This window comes from Ursus maritimus, unplaced genomic scaffold (assembly GCF_017311325.1).
Source record: "Ursus maritimus isolate PB19 unplaced genomic scaffold, ASM1731132v1 scaffold_3, whole genome shotgun sequence".
NCBI lineage: Eukaryota > Metazoa > Chordata > Mammalia > Carnivora > Ursidae > Ursus > Ursus maritimus.
This window is the reverse complement of record NW_024425563.1, coordinates 88273270-88289932: the sequence shown is the minus strand read 5'-3', so window position 1 is coordinate 88289932 and position 16663 is coordinate 88273270. Positions and strand designations below refer to the sequence as shown.

The 16663-nt window shown below is 44.9% G+C and overlaps 1 protein-coding gene across 2 annotated transcripts in view; it reads left to right on the top strand.

Annotated features, from left to right (window-relative positions):
• Nucleotides 1-12725, top strand: part of SFRP4 (secreted frizzled related protein 4) — a 13885-nt gene extending 1160 nt beyond the window's left edge. Inside the window, exons 1-6 of one of the 2 annotated variants that reach the window (XM_040644407.1) lie at nucleotides 1282-1858; nucleotides 3121-3201; nucleotides 3298-3363; nucleotides 5436-5634; nucleotides 8124-8187; nucleotides 10174-12725. In XM_040644407.1, coding sequence (XP_040500341.1) covers nucleotides 1414-1858; nucleotides 3121-3201; nucleotides 3298-3363; nucleotides 5436-5634; nucleotides 8124-8187; nucleotides 10174-10359 — 1041 coding nt within the window. In that variant the 5' untranslated portion in view covers nucleotides 1282-1413 and the 3' untranslated portion in view covers nucleotides 10360-12725. Of the gene's footprint in view, nucleotides 1-1281; nucleotides 1859-3120; nucleotides 3202-3297; nucleotides 3364-5435; nucleotides 5635-8123; nucleotides 8188-10173 lie in introns of those variants that run through there. The other variant, XM_040644408.1, reaches the window with a different exon arrangement.
• Nucleotides 12726-16663: the final 3938 nt, after the last annotated feature.

Below are 16663 nucleotides of genomic sequence, written 5' to 3'. Positions count from 1 at the left end.
CTGACTCAACCACCCAGGCGTCCTCTGAACTATGTTTTTAAAGATTAACATTCAGAGACCACGTTTTCATATCCGAATGCCCTAAGAAAATATCATATACCAGAAATCTTCCTGCCTGAAGATTGATGTACGTTTGCAACAGTAAAGCCTCCATTTTCTGTGGGGACCTGAGCCAGCCGTTGGTTTTATTACCACTTCCGAATAAAAATAAGAGAAAAGAGAAAACACAACATACACACTTGCTTTCCATGGTACACAACTTCTTACTCGATTTAAGTAGTTTCAAGCCCATCAAAAATCAAGATTTTAGGCTGCTGGGTTGGAAATCGCTTGGCGTGAAAAGGGAAAAAAGTCTTTGGGATTGTTGTGTCTGGTACTCTGTGTTTTCTCCGGGTTTCATTCACAGCGGGGAGAGGAATGGGGAGTGAGGAGAAGGAAGGGGAATGTTGGCGGAGGGAAAACATTCCGAAACGAGAAGATGCTATTATTGCACCTTCGGGCGGTTCTGTTCCTGGAGCAGGTACAGACCGAATGCCGCTCTGGAAAAAACCTGAGCCCAAACTTATGTCTTCTAGTCACAACAATAACAACAAAACCCAACTCCGTACAACGGGAGGGGGGGCGCGGTTTGTTTATATAACGTGTGGGTCGGGTCCCACACCGTAGCCTCGCCGCTCAGCGCTTCTCACGCCCCCTACTGGAGAAAGCAGGCGTGCTGCCGAATTACAGGGCCGCAGAAGTTCCCACTGCCCTCCAACTCTATCCTCGGGGAACCTGTGGGGCAGAGAGGGCGCAAAGTTCCGCTCTGACGCAGATAGCGTCTTCCCCTCTCCTGAAACCCTCTCCTGCACCCTCTTGGATCCGGTGTCCAAAACGACTGCCAGAGACTGTGTCTCTTGGTGCGAAGGAAAAGGACTGGCCAGACTAAAAAGGAGGGACTTTGGGGAAATGCAGGATTCCAGCCCTGGGCCGCGGCCCGGAGGAGATGATGTCACCGCTCCGGCGAAGCGAGGGCTGGGGGGTGGGGCGGCCGAGGGGGAGCCCGCGCCGCGCCCGCCGCCGCCAAGGGAGCGTTCCGGGCCCACGTCAGGGGACGCGTCGGGATAAATAGGGTCCCGCAATGGCCGAGGCCGGCTGCGCTCGGAGCTGCCGGGTCCGCGACTGGAGCTGCCCGGGCGGGTCCGCGCCCCGCAGGCTGAGGGCTGGCGCTGCTCGCGCTCGGTGCGCCGGACGCCGGAGACCCCCGGCCGGCCCCCGCGGCCCCGCACCGCTGCCGCCGGCCGCGCGGGCCCAGAGCCTCTCCCGCGCCCCCAAAGGACGTCCTCCCCGGGGAAGGGAGGACGAGGCACTAGGCGGGCAGCAAGCCGGGGGCCCCTTCTGCCCGTCGGGGCGGCGGCGCGCCCGGGCAGGGCCATGCTGCTCTCCGTGCTGGCGGCGCTGTGCCTGGGGCTGCGCCTGGCGCTCGGCGTGCGCGGCGCGCCCTGCGAGGCGGTGCGCATCCCCATGTGCCGGCACATGCCCTGGAACATCACGCGGATGCCCAACCACCTGCACCACAGCACGCAGGAGAACGCCATCCTGGCCATCGAGCAGTACGAGGAGCTGGTGGACGTGAACTGCAGCTCGGTGCTGCGCTTCTTCCTCTGCGCCATGTACGCGCCCATCTGCACGCTGGAGTTCCTGCACGACCCCATCAAGCCGTGCAAGTCGGTGTGCCAGCGCGCGCGCGACGACTGCGAGCCCCTCATGAAGATGTACAACCACAGCTGGCCCGAGAGCCTGGCCTGCGAAGAGCTGCCGGTCTACGACCGCGGCGTGTGCATCTCGCCGGAGGCCATCGTCACCGACCTCCCCGACGGTGAGGCCGCGGGGAAGGAGCGCGGGGGCGAGGGGCGTTCTCGGCTCTTGCTGCCGCTTCTCCCGATGCCGGTGGGTGGGCGGTCAGTCCCCCAGCCCACTGTCAGGGTTGGAGGAAGTGGGAAGGGCTGGTGACCTGACTTTGGCGAAAAGTCTGGTTTCCCTACAGGAATTTCGGAAGCCGAAGAGCACCACGTCCCATAGGTTATGTGTGTGCGGGGTGAGAAGGTGCTTATAAAGAGAGCCGTTGGGGACATTGTCATTGACAGTGTTTGAAGACAGCAGCGGCAGCAAACACGTACATGGGTGGGGCATAGGAAGGGTCTGAGCCAGCCTTAAGCACTTAACATGTATAGTCTAATCCCGAAAAACAATCCCACCGGGATTCTCCATTTAGTGTTAGCTCTTGAAAACTTGCCGAAAAAAGCAGTACCAGTCATCACTCCCCACCAGGAGGGCAGTTCGTAAATTTAGTCGTTCTGGAAAATTGTGATGTCTGTTTCACGGTCAAGGTCTGTGGCGTCTTAGTTCACTGGATATCAACTTTTGCTTCCTTTTTTTTTTTTTTTTCATTTTGCTGCTTTTCTAGGATGAAGGAGCAAGTTTAAATCCATTTGTTGAAATGAAACCTAAGAACATTTTGCATGCTTTTATCCCTGACCCAGGTTCCTGCACATTTAAAGAGACTATAGTGTTGCCTTATCGTAGTTTCCGAGGTTCTGTTTCAGAGCATTGCCCAACACATGAAGGAGAAGTGAAGTGAAGGGAAAATCGAAACTCCTCTCTAATTCAAAGCCTTAGGGGAAAAAAAACCATATTTATTGCTCACATTATATAAATGATAGAGGGTTATGCTTTGGGGGATTTATATATAGCTGTGGACTGTTTCTGCACTGCAAAAGGAAAGGTGGTGATTTGGAAATATTCTGGATATTTTGATTAGTGTCCATTGTCAACTTGGAAAAACCAACGTTTTACAACAGATTTGGAAGGAAAGTGAGGTCCGTGTATCAGCCAAGTCAAATGGGCGTGCATTCATGTCTGTTTGTGCTGGATGGGCAAAATCTCACTCAAAATTCTTCTTTCCTAAGCCCAGGAAAGTCTGTATGAAAGAGATAGTCGACAGTCATATGACACTTTCACAATGTAGTATTATTCTTCGGTGATACTGTGCTAGTGTGTGTCTCCAGATGGTTCTTCATTCCAGCTGGGGGAACAGCCTAAGTCACTGGCCGCACCCATGCGGCTCTGTGTGTGTTTCAGACGTGAAGTGGATAGACATCACGCCAGACATGATGGTTCAGGAAAGGCCTCTTGATGTTGACTGTAAACGCCTAAGCCCCGGTGAGTTCTTTCTCCATGAGGTTCCCTCTTCGTCTCCTCCCCAGAGTGGTTTCTGGACACTTTCCCAACTTCTTGTCTCTCTTTTGTCTCCTTCAGACCGTTGCAAATGCAAAAAGGTGAAGCCCACTCTGGCGACATATCTGAGCAAAAACTACAGCTATGGTAAGTCCCCGGACGCAACCATTCGCTGGAGGGCTTGGCGGGTTACAAAGCCAGCCAAGGACAAAGGGTTTACTTATGGGGGCTCTCGGTGGCACAAAGACAAACTGTAAAATGTTTTGCTCTTCATTAAGCAAAACCGAAGTAGATTACCAGGGAGAACAATGCTGTGGATCAGAGCACAAATTTGCCTTCAAGGTCCTACTCGTCTTAGGGAGAGGGGCCACTCAGCCAGGCCAGCCCACCTGCCCCATTCTCTTCCCGAGGTTTCCTGAAGGATGGGTGGGTGATCCATGGGTTGGATTATCTGAGGCCCAGAGGCCCAGGAACTAAGGCCCGCCCGTATTTCTTTTTACTTCTAAACACCTGTAGATATTGAGCATCTTAGAGGAATTGTGGGGCAATATGTACAAGTATTGACATAGTTGACATGCTCTCCTCTCTTATTGGAAAGAACAGCCAGCACTTTCTTCCCTGAGTCAGCTATTTTTAATTTTTTAAGTAAATTTAATTCTGTTATCATTTGAAAGTAAATTTAACTAAAAATAAGTTCTTTTAAAATACCTGTATGAACTCTTTTATGTCTCTTTGCATCTCTTAAATTACTTCTGCTGAAAAAACAGGAACTGTTTAGGCAAAATGGTTTATTTTATTTGTTAACTTTGTTTTCCATAATTCAAACTGAAATTTTAATCATGAACTTTATGTGATATATCACATGTGAGAGTAGAAAGATCATGACCGTATAAGAGTCTGAAAAAAATAACCTCTTATTTGAATTGTAAGACTTGAGATTATAAGTGACCAATGTAGGTAACTCAACCAAAAAAAAAAAAAAAGGCAACTGTCTTTTCCAGTAGCTTTCATTGCTGTTGTTTTAAAACTGTTCTTTGTAGATATTGTCTCAATCTAATCTACTTTGTCCCTCATCTGACACGATCCAGCCCTCCTTACTAACCCGAGTTTCACTGTCTTGCTGTTCTCCATTAACTACTTTGATGATGAAACCATTTTCTATTTAAGTCCTTTGGCTTCTTCCTAAACCAGCTTTCTAGGACGGAATCCAAGACAGATCCATGCTAGGCTGATTACAATTCCATGGAAGGCAGTAATAGCAAGGGACCAAAAGGGCCAGAATTTAAAGCTTGATCAGACACAGTGATGTTACAGCCATCTGTAATAACGGTTGTACTTCTGCTCACCACAGACCTGGCTTTGACAGTCTGTGCAATTAAAGGATTGAGAGCAGTGATCTTCAGAGACTCCTTCCAGTTCAAAAATGTTATGACTTTAATAACTTCCTTTGGAAGGGAGGAAGTTCAAGCATCAGACGGGTGGTTGGACCGTACAGACTTTAAAGTGGCTTCTGAGGGGCGCCTGGGTGGCTCAGTCGGTTGAGCGTCTGACTCTTGATTTTGGCTCCGGTCATGATCTCATGACCGTGGGCTCCAGGCTCAGCGGGGAGTCTGTCTGAGATTCTCTCTCTCTTCTCCCTCTCTCCCTCCCCCCACACGCTCGCGCACGTGCGCTCTCTCTCTCTCTAATAATAAATCTTAAAAAAAAGTGGCTTCTGAACTCGAGAGCATACAAGCCTCACTTCAGATAATCACCAGGCAGAAGATCAACAAATACTCGTTTCTGTGAAATTTTTGACGTTCCTGACATGAATTTCCGGATATGATTTGGGCAAACAAACATACAAACCGGGTATGATTTGGGCAAACCGACAAACAGACAAGACTAATTCTAGGATCTTAAGGCAGAGAACCATGTATGAGATTCTCCGTTCACATCCTAGCTGCAGCCCGATGGGGCGCAGTCACCGAGCCGGAGGCAGAGCCCAGACGGAGCCTGCCTGTCACTTGGCTCTTGCCTCCTGCAGCAGGATCCGGGGCTTGAAAGACAATGCTGACAATACGATTGTGTGGGCTCCTTGCCTGCGTCTGGGCAGCTTGGACATGACCATAATTACAGGAGGCATTCTTTAAGGGAGGCTCAGGAGTTGGCGCGAATACACCATCCTCCTTTGTCTCCAAAGGCTCCATCAACACTTCTGCCCCTTTTTTAACTTGCAGTCATCCATGCCAAAATAAAGGCGGTGCAGAGGAGCGGTTGTAACGAAGTAACCACCGTGGTGGACGTGAAGGAGATCTTCAAGTCCTCGTCCCCCATCCCTCGAACGCAGGTCCCGCTCATCACAAATTCTTCCTGCCAGTGTCCTCACATCCTGCCCCACCAAGACGTCCTCATCATGTGTTACGAGTGGCGGTCCAGGTAGGCACGAAGGGGCAGAAGCAACCGCACACGCTTCTAGAAACGTCAATCTCATTTAGCAGGCGTGGTTTATCTTAAAAAAAAAAAAATGGTACCCGTAGTTCTTTTTAAAAAGACAACTTAATAAGTAAATAAGTAAAAATATAATTGTAATAGATGCCCCTGTTGCGATATCACATATCCTAAATATCATGGAGTCCCTCGTGGCATTAAGGAAAAAGAGAAATGGGGTATTTGGATGGAATCTTTAAAAACCAGTTTCAGAATTCATTAGGTGACTCCAAAAATTGTAGGCAGATAAATCGCTATGGGTTAAAACGGTTCTTTTCAAACCGCTCAAATCAATCTTAGTGTGGCAAATCCTGAATATTTTTTAAGAGCTCTTTAATAGCTTACAGATCGAGTAAACACAGCCATTTGAGACGACAGTTCCACGTTTTCCTTATACACAATATAAATGTACAATATTTGTCTGATAGACCATTACACACGCACACAGTCTCACTCACACACATAAACGCAGATCTCTAGCTCGGAGAGTGCTTCCCCATCTCTCTTTCCTTGGCATCTTTTTATATATTGGTATATTCCTTATAATGGAAAAATCAAACTCTTCAGGCAAGATTCCAGGAAGGGCCCCATAACTTGCCTCAGGATACCTCTCCAACAAAATGACTCCTTTTTTATGTAACCAGTCTTCTCTTGGATTCCCCATGAATGCTCCCGTTTCTTCTGGAAACAGCTATGAACTGTTTCTCCAAAACCCCTTTTGAAACGGACCTCACTTGAATACTTCCTCGATCTGGTTTCTATCAGTACTTGGGTACCGTCCTCACTGCCTGTATCACCTTGTGTTCTTGGCTTTGAAGCTGTTCTACCCCGAGCTTGTCTCCCTAAAGAAGCTGAATGAGTGAACGCTGACTGAATGCTTCTGGGCTCATCTCTTGCGTAGTGTTTGTATCTGCTACAGGACGCGATGCGGTTCTGGGAACGAACCGGACTGCTAGTCATTAAATCCTATTGGGACAGATGAATGGATTATTCGTGAATTAAATAAGAGCTTTCATGTCATCCTTTCTGTTTGCTTGTAGACTTAATGTAATTCTGATTAAAATAGCAGTAAAAATATTTTTATTTATTTATTTAATTTTATTTATTTATTTATTTATTTATTAACGAGAGTTATGTCTTCACAAATGATGCCGATGATCATTTGGAAGAACAAACGAGCAAGGGCGTGTAAAGGAGATTTTGAAGATACCATTGGAAAGGAGATCTGCCTTAGGAGAAACAGAAAAGTGGTACAAAGCTACACTTGCTAAAGCCATGTGAGGCAGGAGCACACGCGTAGGGAAATAACAGAGAGGAAGCAGTCTTGAAACATATTCCAATGCATAAAATAACTTATTATGAAAGAGATATGGCAAATCAATTGGACATGAATATTTTATTTAGTAAATGTTGCAAATATTTCTATTTGGAAAGCTAGTACATATTTTCACTTTCTACTGTACTACAAAATAAATTTCAAATGGATTAAAGAGATATTCTTAAAACGTAATCAGAGAGGATAAAATTAGGTGAATAGATATGTGAAATCTGAATGGCAAAATACTTTGCAAACATGAAATTAATGTAAGAAATTACAAGGGAAAAATGTCAAGATGTACTTTTGATGACATAATATCAGGGACATAAAAATCACCCAAAGAGAACAATACATACCGAGAAAAATACTTGCAATACTCATGACAAAGGAATAGTAACCTTCCTCTATAAAGAGTTCATACAAGTTCCTATTTGACACATTAAGACTACACTATATAAGTCATGCCTACATAAATCCATGCGGACAAGTTCCAGAAGACATACAAATAGTAAATTAATTTACCTCTTTAATTCTCCAATCTAAATTAAAGAAGAATTTGAATGAAAGTTCAATCATTTGGAAAACAATTTGGCACTGTGCATGGAAAACTTTGAAAAAATACATACTGTTTGAACCAATAATTCTATTTCAGGGATCTGTCCAACGGCAATACGAAGTCAGTGCACGCTAGTATACATACAAGGACATTCAGCACAACACTGGGAATAGCAGCTAAGCCGAAGGAGGTTCAACAGTAGAGAAAGGCCCAAGTGTATTATGTGTACCATTGTTGAACTATTTTATGGTTATTAACGCTGTATTTTTTAATTATTCCATTTATATGAGAAAACGCGTAGAATAGAATGATAAAAAGAATGCACAGTATGATCTAAATACAGTGTGATTTGAATATATATATATTTAATAAATATATATATAAATATACATATATACATATATATAGGTACAAGGAGAATAAAGGAAATGCTAGTAAAATACGAATGGTGGATATGTGGAGTGTAAAGAGTTATAAAGAATTCTGGTTTTTTACAATTTTTCCTATTTTTAAACGTTTTCCTTTCATAATCAGAGTCGCTCAAGATCAATTGCTTCTTTTCAGGATGATGCTTCTTGAGAACTGTTTAGTTGAGAAATGGAGAGACCAACTCAGTAAAAGATCCATTGTAAGTACAATTTAGCAACACTATGAATCTGGAGTTAAGGGCACGTGAAGAAATTCTTTTCAGCTGGGGATTCTTCACATTCTTCCAGCTCCAGGCCCTCAGGGGAGCCGGCAATACCCGCACTATTTGTCTTCTGCAGAAGTAGTTAAGAGCACAGCTCTTCTGACTTGGAAGTTGTAGCATTAATCTCTCTTCAGCCTCAAAGGTGATCTGGTTGCATTCAATACTGATTGACTGGTTATTTCCAGAGTAAATTGGTTGGGTTTTTTTAAATTTCTTCATGGTATTTCATTTAACTATTTTAGCAAAATCAGTCAGGTACTTGAGCAGAATTAACATCCAGAGGGCTTAAAATGGACATAGACACGTAAGGGTGTGAATACGCAATTCTAAAATTCATGCTGTCTCTGTACGAAGCATAATCTTTCCCTGTGTTTACGATAATTTTGAGACTAGTCAAAATCAATTATCTACAAACCGTAATCGTTTTGTGGCCAAATCCATGATTTTAGTGGTAGTAACATCATCGAAATATTTTGTAATTCAATTAAAGGAGTTAGAATAATTTTTTTGCCCAGAGATATGAGATCACACCAGAACTGAAGAAATCAGGTCATTGGCTGGAGATGTTTAAAGCGTCCCCTCTCCTGAAAATACGTTTAGCTTTATCTAGGAGAGTTCGTGTTTTCAGGTTCACTGAAGGTCTTCCTAGGGCCTGAGGCCTCTCAGTTTGCGAGGGAAAAGGCTACATGAATACTGACTTACAGAGAAGGTAGTTTGAACACAGCCTCCCCTACTCTGTGCATTTCGGAATAACACGACTGTCACATCTGAGCTAAAAACTCAGGAGCTGCCTAGGAGCTCACTTAGCCTTACTGGACAGAAAATTCTAGCAGGATTAGTTATCCGGCTTCCAAGACTACGGTCGATTAGAATCATCAATGGAGAAAGCACATCCACCGTAAGGACCTGAGAGGAAAGCGAGCTTTCAGGAATCAGAGCTGTTCGGGCCATTCACTTTTGCAGCAAATATTCCAATATGCTTCAAAGGAAAAATTTGGAGCTAGCACCGTATAATGGCAAACGTAATGAGTTTATTATTTCAGAACAGACTAGCCTTGTGCCCTGGGAGGGTGGGGACAGTGTTTCTCATTTCCCTGTATTTCTGGCGCCTCGGACAACGCCCAGCCTGTGGTCATGCTCAAACTTTTTGCTGAATGAAATATACTCTAACAAAGCAGGGGCGAATAGGTTATAATAAAAGGCGACGTCTATTCAAGTGGACTCACTTTTTCAGTGTTTTCTTACATGCTGCTGTTGAAGTGAATAGTATTTCTTTATAAGCAGTAAGTCCTTTTCTATCAAGGAAAGAACTATCCAGAAAGTCTTATTTCTTATCGGTTCTGGGTGGCTAACACTTGAGTGGATTACTAGAGGTGGGAGGGGCTTCTGTCTTCCTTTGGGTGGGAGAGTATGGGGTGAACCCACCCATAAATGCGCTAGGAGACCCCCGGCCTTCCTCATGGGGCCGGATAAACTTCTGCTCTCCGCACGTCAGAGCCTCTTTAGAAGGCTTTCCTGTGCGGGAATGTCGCATCGCAGGGCCGAGGGGCACAAGTGCACGGCGTGGGGCCTTGGGCCCTAGACTGGCGAATTTGAATCCCAGCTCTGACGTTTGTCCGCTGTGTGACCGGCTGCAAATGAGCTCTGCGGGCTTGTTTCCTGCTCAGGATCATGGTGTCCACCTAGCAGAGCTGTTGGGAGTTTCTGTGAAATGTGTGGGAATCCAGACTTCCTCCCACCTCGAGCGCTTTTCAGCTCCTCTGGTGTGTGCTGAGTGCTCGGCGATGCGGGGTGGCGATCTTATTCGTTGTTGTCATGACTCAGATATTACGGTGAGAGAAAAGGGCATCGATTCTGACATCAGTTCAACAGCATTACACGGTGAGACGTGGCTGATGGTCATGTTTGCAAATTGCCTCCCAGCAGTGGGAAGAGAGGCTGCAGGAACAGCGGAGGACCGTTCAGGACAAGAAGCGAGCCGCGGGGCGCACCAGTCGTAGCAACACCCCGAAGCCAAAGGGCAAGCCGCCTGCTCCCAAACCAGCCAGCCCCAAGAAGACCATTAAAGCCAGGAGCGCCCAAAAGAGAACAAACCCCAAAAAAGCGTGAGCCAGCTGCTTTCCAGAACGGAGACTGTCTCTCAGGATGAGGCCAGGCACTGCCCAGCCAGCCTGGGGAAGGCCCCGCTCTCCCTGCCTTAACAACTGCAATACTCCTCGTAGACACACCTTGCGGCATTTTCCTTAATGATCTGCTTCCGTTTTTCTTTTTAAGCCACCACAAGCCGTAGTGGTAGGTACGTCCTTTGGCGTGGAAGGTACAGGAAAGCTGAAAGCCGGTGGACAGAGCTGCTCGCGGCATTCAGAGTAGCCTTCGTGCTGCCTCCGGGAGAGCTCAGTGTGGGGGAAAGATGCTTTGGTGCTTACCATTTGACCTAATATGTGCATCGTACAATAAATGCCATATTATAAACCAAACACCCCTTTTTTTTTTTACAATATGTTTTATTTCAGTTTGACTTGTGTCATTAGAAGGTTCGTGATATTTTAAGAGGTGATTGAAAATACAATGATTCTAAGGAGGAAAGCAGGAGGAATGAATGTCTAAAAGATCTTTACGTGTTTGCTGTTTGCGCAAGAATCTCTGTGACGAAAGGGAATTTTCGAACAATCTAGAAAAGCAGGATATGGAAAATTGTAACGATTTTTTTTTTTTTTACAAAGAGCCCTTTCAGCTCATTTTTAGCTAGAAACTCTAGAAACTAAAATAACAATGATGATAACTAAGTCAATCAAAGGGAAAGGCAGACACACCGCATCTGAATCCTTGTTTCCCGGCTACCACGCCTTGGGTAGAAAGGCTCTGAACTCACATTCGTGATGCTTCTCCTTGGTACTCATTATGCAGCACCAGAAACCGAGCTCGCTTCTCCTATTGTGATTTAGGCACCAGCGACTCAACCCCCAAGAATTTTACACCCGTGGATGTTGTGCTCATCTCATTTCCCGGGACATCCTAGGTATCTTGATGCCAAGCCTGAGAGAATTTTCTCTGCGCATAACTGGTCCTTAAGAAGGTGCCGTGGGCCCAATGCTGGGGGGGGGGGGCAGGACTCCAAAGTCCTTGGTTCTCAGCTGGCACCCCTGGTGGTACCCCTGCCACACACCAGCTCTGCGCTCAGAAAGGCAACTACAGTCACTTCTCCATTCAAGGAGGTAGAGGAACGATCTGAAAGCTGAAGTATAAAATCTCCTTTAGCTTTACCAATGTCCCTGCTTCTCAGAGAAGGCGTGGAGTGACCTGTCGTGTTCACATGAGATCATTAGCCACAAAATCTACTTTGATCTCTGTAGCCATTGGGACACAGAAGTGAGATGTGTGGGTAAGCCCCGGAGAAAGTGGAGAAATGGGGTTAATAAGGAGGCGGGCATGGGCTCCCCTCTCCTGTGTCACCACCACAGGGCAGTGGAGTTAAAGGAGTCCAGTGGATGGACCCACACAAGGGTACCCATAAAATACTCGGTGTTTCTGCTCCATTAGAGGCCAAACTTCGCTGGCCCTTAAGGAAAGCCGGAGAGGGGTTCGGCATCGCGTCCACACCAAGGAAACCTACCTAAGTCCATTAAAAGGCATTGGCAGCCTAGCCCACCTCCTCAGCATTGTAGGGGCTCTCTGGGGAGGGGAATCAGAAATGGAACTCTCCATGGAAGTAGAGAAAAAAACATGTAAAAAAAAGTCAACACGTGAAGTACAATACTGACGGTAATAAGAGTTTGGAGAGGACTACATATTTAAACACTGTTTAATTATTTAACTGAAATCACGTACCGAATATTAGACGAAAGGTAATACTTCATTAGGAATATTAACACATTATCTGATACTTAACTAAGCACGTTTATACATTAGACAATATGTAAGCGGGTACATAATGTGACAAGTACAGTGGTGGCCTTCGTGTGAGAGCCAAAAACTTCTTTCTCTCCCTTCAATATTTTCTCCATCAAAATACATGTGAGAGCAGGTAAATAAAAATATATGGAAAGGGGAAGCTGAGGTATTGAAATGAGAATTGAGAGTTGGATTATCTGGTGAGAAAAAAAATAACTTATTTTGCAATATTTGGATCAGCACATCTCAAAATTAAGGACGACTGCAGGCATTTATTTTTTCCAATAATTTTGTTGGTCTTTCAATAATATGATAAACATGTATTTTCTATAAAGTATTTAATAAATGCGTAAGATAAAAATAGTGGAATTAAAATCCCACCTAATCCTACTCATCGCTATGCAGAGGTAATCACTGTTGGTATTTTGGTATACAATTTTCCAGGTGTTTCCTATGCATTTATATAACGATATGAGGGGGAAAACACCTAGGAGCTCATTATACATACGGTTGATTTACATTGCTTCTTCAGTCAGCCTCTTATTCAGACTAGTTCTCATGTCAATAAAGCTGTTGCCACCTCACTTATAATGGCTCTGTTTTATTCCATGGTGTGCGCTACTCGACAAACCCTTATGTTATCGGGGATTTAGGTTGTTTCTTACCTGAACGTACTGAATCACTGAATCAACATCTTGATAACTAACGTCTGTGCACACCCTTATCTAGTTCTTCGGGATCATTCAGTTTAAGTAGCATTGCTGGGCCAAGAGGTAGGCCCACCAAGGAAAGTTCTTGATTGTAGTGTCAATTATCCATCAGGATGTTGGGCCATAGGTAGGTGAAAATGCTGACTTTCCAAATTCTCACTAAGATTGTTTCGCCCTGTCAATACTTCTTAATAAATTTTAGCTGGGAACTGGATGTCGCTTTGGGCAAAGCTCTGCTCTTCCTCCCTGAGTATCACTGACAACATTCTCAACACTGCAAATACTCGGACGCTGGGGGATGAGTGATGAAGCACCTCAAATGGGGTATAGTCGATAGATAGATGATTGATAGATAGATAGATGATAAATTTCTTGACTTCTGGGAAAAGCCTATGCAACCTCCTCAATTTTTTTAATGAATCAAATTTAATAATATAACTGGTCAGCTGGAGAAACCAAAGAATTAGGGTGTAGCAGACATGCTAATAGATTTCCCCTCAGTCCAGCCTTCTTTTTAAGACACATGAGAATTTAGATAAATAGGTTAACCTTAGTTTCTTCCTTTCCAGTTGGAAACCAATGTAGTGTAGGACGCCTGGGTGGTTCAGTGGGTTAAGCATCTGCCTTCGGCTCAGGTCATGATCTCAGGGTCCTGGGATCGAGCCCCACATTGAGCCCCATGTTGGGCTCCCGGCTCAGGGAGGAGTCTGCTTCTCCCTCTCCTTCTGCCCTTCCCCTACTCCTGCTCCCTCTCTCTCTCAAATAAATAAGACCTTTGGAAGGAAAGGAAAGGAAAGGAAAGGAAAGGAAGGAAGGAAGGAAGGAAGGAAGGAAGGAAGGAAGGAAGGAAGAGAAGGAAGGAAAGAAGAGAAAGAAAGAAAGAAACCAATGCAGTGTGAACACACTTTTGGTTTCTGCCCTTGGGTGCTTATAGGATTGTCTATTGGAAACTTACAATAAAACCCCTTTTCTTGCGCTAGCTCTAGGGTATATCTATTTGGTGAAACCGGTCCGTGAAAAAAAATAAAATAAGGGCACTTTTTTTTTTTTTTTTTTTAATCACAAGTCTCTACCTGCTGTTAACACCGATTCAAAAAGCAAAAGTGGTACTTGGAATTGTGGAATTCAAAAGTTGAATGGGACCTTAGAAGTCACACTCTACCCTGCAGGAGAAAGGCTACACCAGCACTTGTCTGATGCCTCATGCCTAGTCAGAGAAAGATCTGGGCTCCCAAAGTTACTCAATGTTAACTTAACAGACCAAAGGGCTCTGGTTTGTCAGTAACATAAAGCCAGGCTACCAGAGGGAAGCGNCGTGTTACCACCACAGAAAGAGTAATAAGAGAACAAATTCGTGCTTCCAGCTATAGAATGATATATGCCAATACTGATCATAGTTCCCAATGGGAAAATAAGTTTTTGAAAAGCCTTTTACCCTGAAAGATATGTCACAGGGACAGACATGCCAACCAAAAATTTTAGTTCACTGCCAACTTTGTAGCTTAACTGATAAGCAAGCACAAAATGGAGTTAAACATGGAAAGATTCCATTTGAGGAAATGCCTGTGAGAGAGAACGAAGGGGAGATAAACAGGGCTGGCGGGGTGGACGGTGTGAGGGAAGGAAGGTTGGGGGAAGCACTTTAGACTTCGTCCATGTCTTAAGGAGAATTTGGGAAGCTTATGGGGGAAGCGTTGAGACAAACCAGACATCAAGGAGTCTCTCATCTCAGGACCAGCTCTGCCTCCGTGTCCCGACGCACTCAGTCACGGACGGGGAGCAGCCCAGGGCAGCCCAGTCTTGGTGCAACGCTCGCAATGCATTTCAGACCGTGGTGTCTGGAGACCTGGTTAGTCACGGTCCCTGTGGTTGGTGTCAAGCAGCAAACGTCTCTGTCCACTTCTGTAATTGTCATCTCAAAACTATTTGAATCTGTAAAACCCCCAAACTTTTATGTCTTCGTGTCCTTTTTTATGTCTTTTCTGTTTTATGTCAAATTTATTGAAGAGAAAATGCGCCAATCACAACTACAGTCTTACGGTATTTACCCTTCTCCCCGAGAGAGGTCTCTTTGTACTAGAGTGTAAGGAATGGCAACGATGAGGTAATTAATGAGGCCATTCATGGCAGGAATCAAGTCCGTGATGTGTAATTTTGCCTTCACAGGTCCACACAGTGTAAGCATAGGCGTATGTAGCTCAATATTTGAAAGAGATCAGTTTTATGACTGGATAATTCTAAAAGAGCTGCACTATCTAGGCGAGAATCACATTAGTGCTGTACATTGAAAGGGGAAAAGAGCATACTTTATTAGCAATTAAATTGAGCTAACGGGGAAGACTCATAACCAGAGGGCTGACTCTAAGAGTCACAAAGTTGGAATAACATGAATAACATGATGAGGTGTAAAGAACTGGGATGACGTAAAAAATGGCATTATGAATAAAATTCCGTCATGTAGCGAGGGAGAGCTAAAACACCGTTATGGAATCAAATCGATGCATTTTTTAAAATTCATTAACATTTTTAGTCTTCTAATAATGTCAAATATTTCTTATGTCATTGGAATACTTCAGCAGCTGAAAATCACATGGACGATTGCTTTGTCAACTTTCCCCCTTTATTAAAAGCATTAAAAAACTGACTTTGGAGGTCATCCAAAGTGGTTTCCAAGGGATGAGCAAGTTCAAACACAATTCAAACAAGAGTCAATATCGGGGCATTCACTCCAGCGAGCAGAAAGGGAACAAGAGAGTCCAGGAAGAGGGCCACAGAATAGGCCAGAGCATATTTTAGGAAATCTGTCCATTTTCTGCAGGGCATCTATTTACAGAGAACAGGATCCAGAGAGGGGACGCTGGGAAGTATTAGGCTCCAAGCAAGAATGCTTCAGGTCTCCTATCTTAGAGGGTAGCTACAGGGACCAAGTGGGACCATCAAAAAAACTGTGGCTCCAGGGTCAAGGTGCATGAGTGAGCCAGCCCTAAAGGAAAGGGGTTGTTTTATGGAGTGGAATTCATAATCCCATTTTGTAGTCCTCAATTGCTTCAGCCACAGTGGGTCAAGACATGCATTTTCTGCCGCCAAGGCCAGCTGAGATTCAAGATAAGCCCACTTAGGGGCCCCTGGGTGGCACAGCGGTTAAGCATCTGCCTTCGGCTCAGGGCGTGATCCCGGCGTTATGGGATCGAGCCCCACATCAGGCTCCTCCGCTGTGAGCCTGCTTCTTCCTCTCCCACTCCCCCTGCTTGTGTTCCCTCTCTCGCTGGCTGTCTCTATCTCTGTCGAGTAAATAAATAAAATCTTTAAAAAAAAGAAAAAAGATAAGCCCACTTAGCTGGGGCCCTGACAACGTGCTAGCCTCTTCTTTAACCAGTCCTCCCCAGGGGCAAGAAGACATTTGCTGGTCCTGCCAACCCCAGGTCCCATGTGTCTGCCTCGTGCTTCTGTGCTCCACCCACTAACTTCACTCTCAAGACTAATGCCAGCACAAATTAAGGTTTAATTGAATGTATCTCTTTGGACATTGATCAGCAGACTTCTGACTATTTAGATCAAAACTAATTCTATAATCCTAAAGAAACAGCCTTTCCCTATGTCTTGCTTATACAATCTTGATACAGATAGGTTCACATATATGGACAACGGAGGGAAACATGCCATCTGCTGGTGAAATATGTTATTAATTTTAAGAGAGTTTATTGTTTGAATGCTTTTGAAGTTCTGCACCATTCCTGAGTGGTCCAGTGTGCTACTGGCCATAACAGTGTGCCATTTAACACAATTCTATTATGAATACCCAAATACTATCA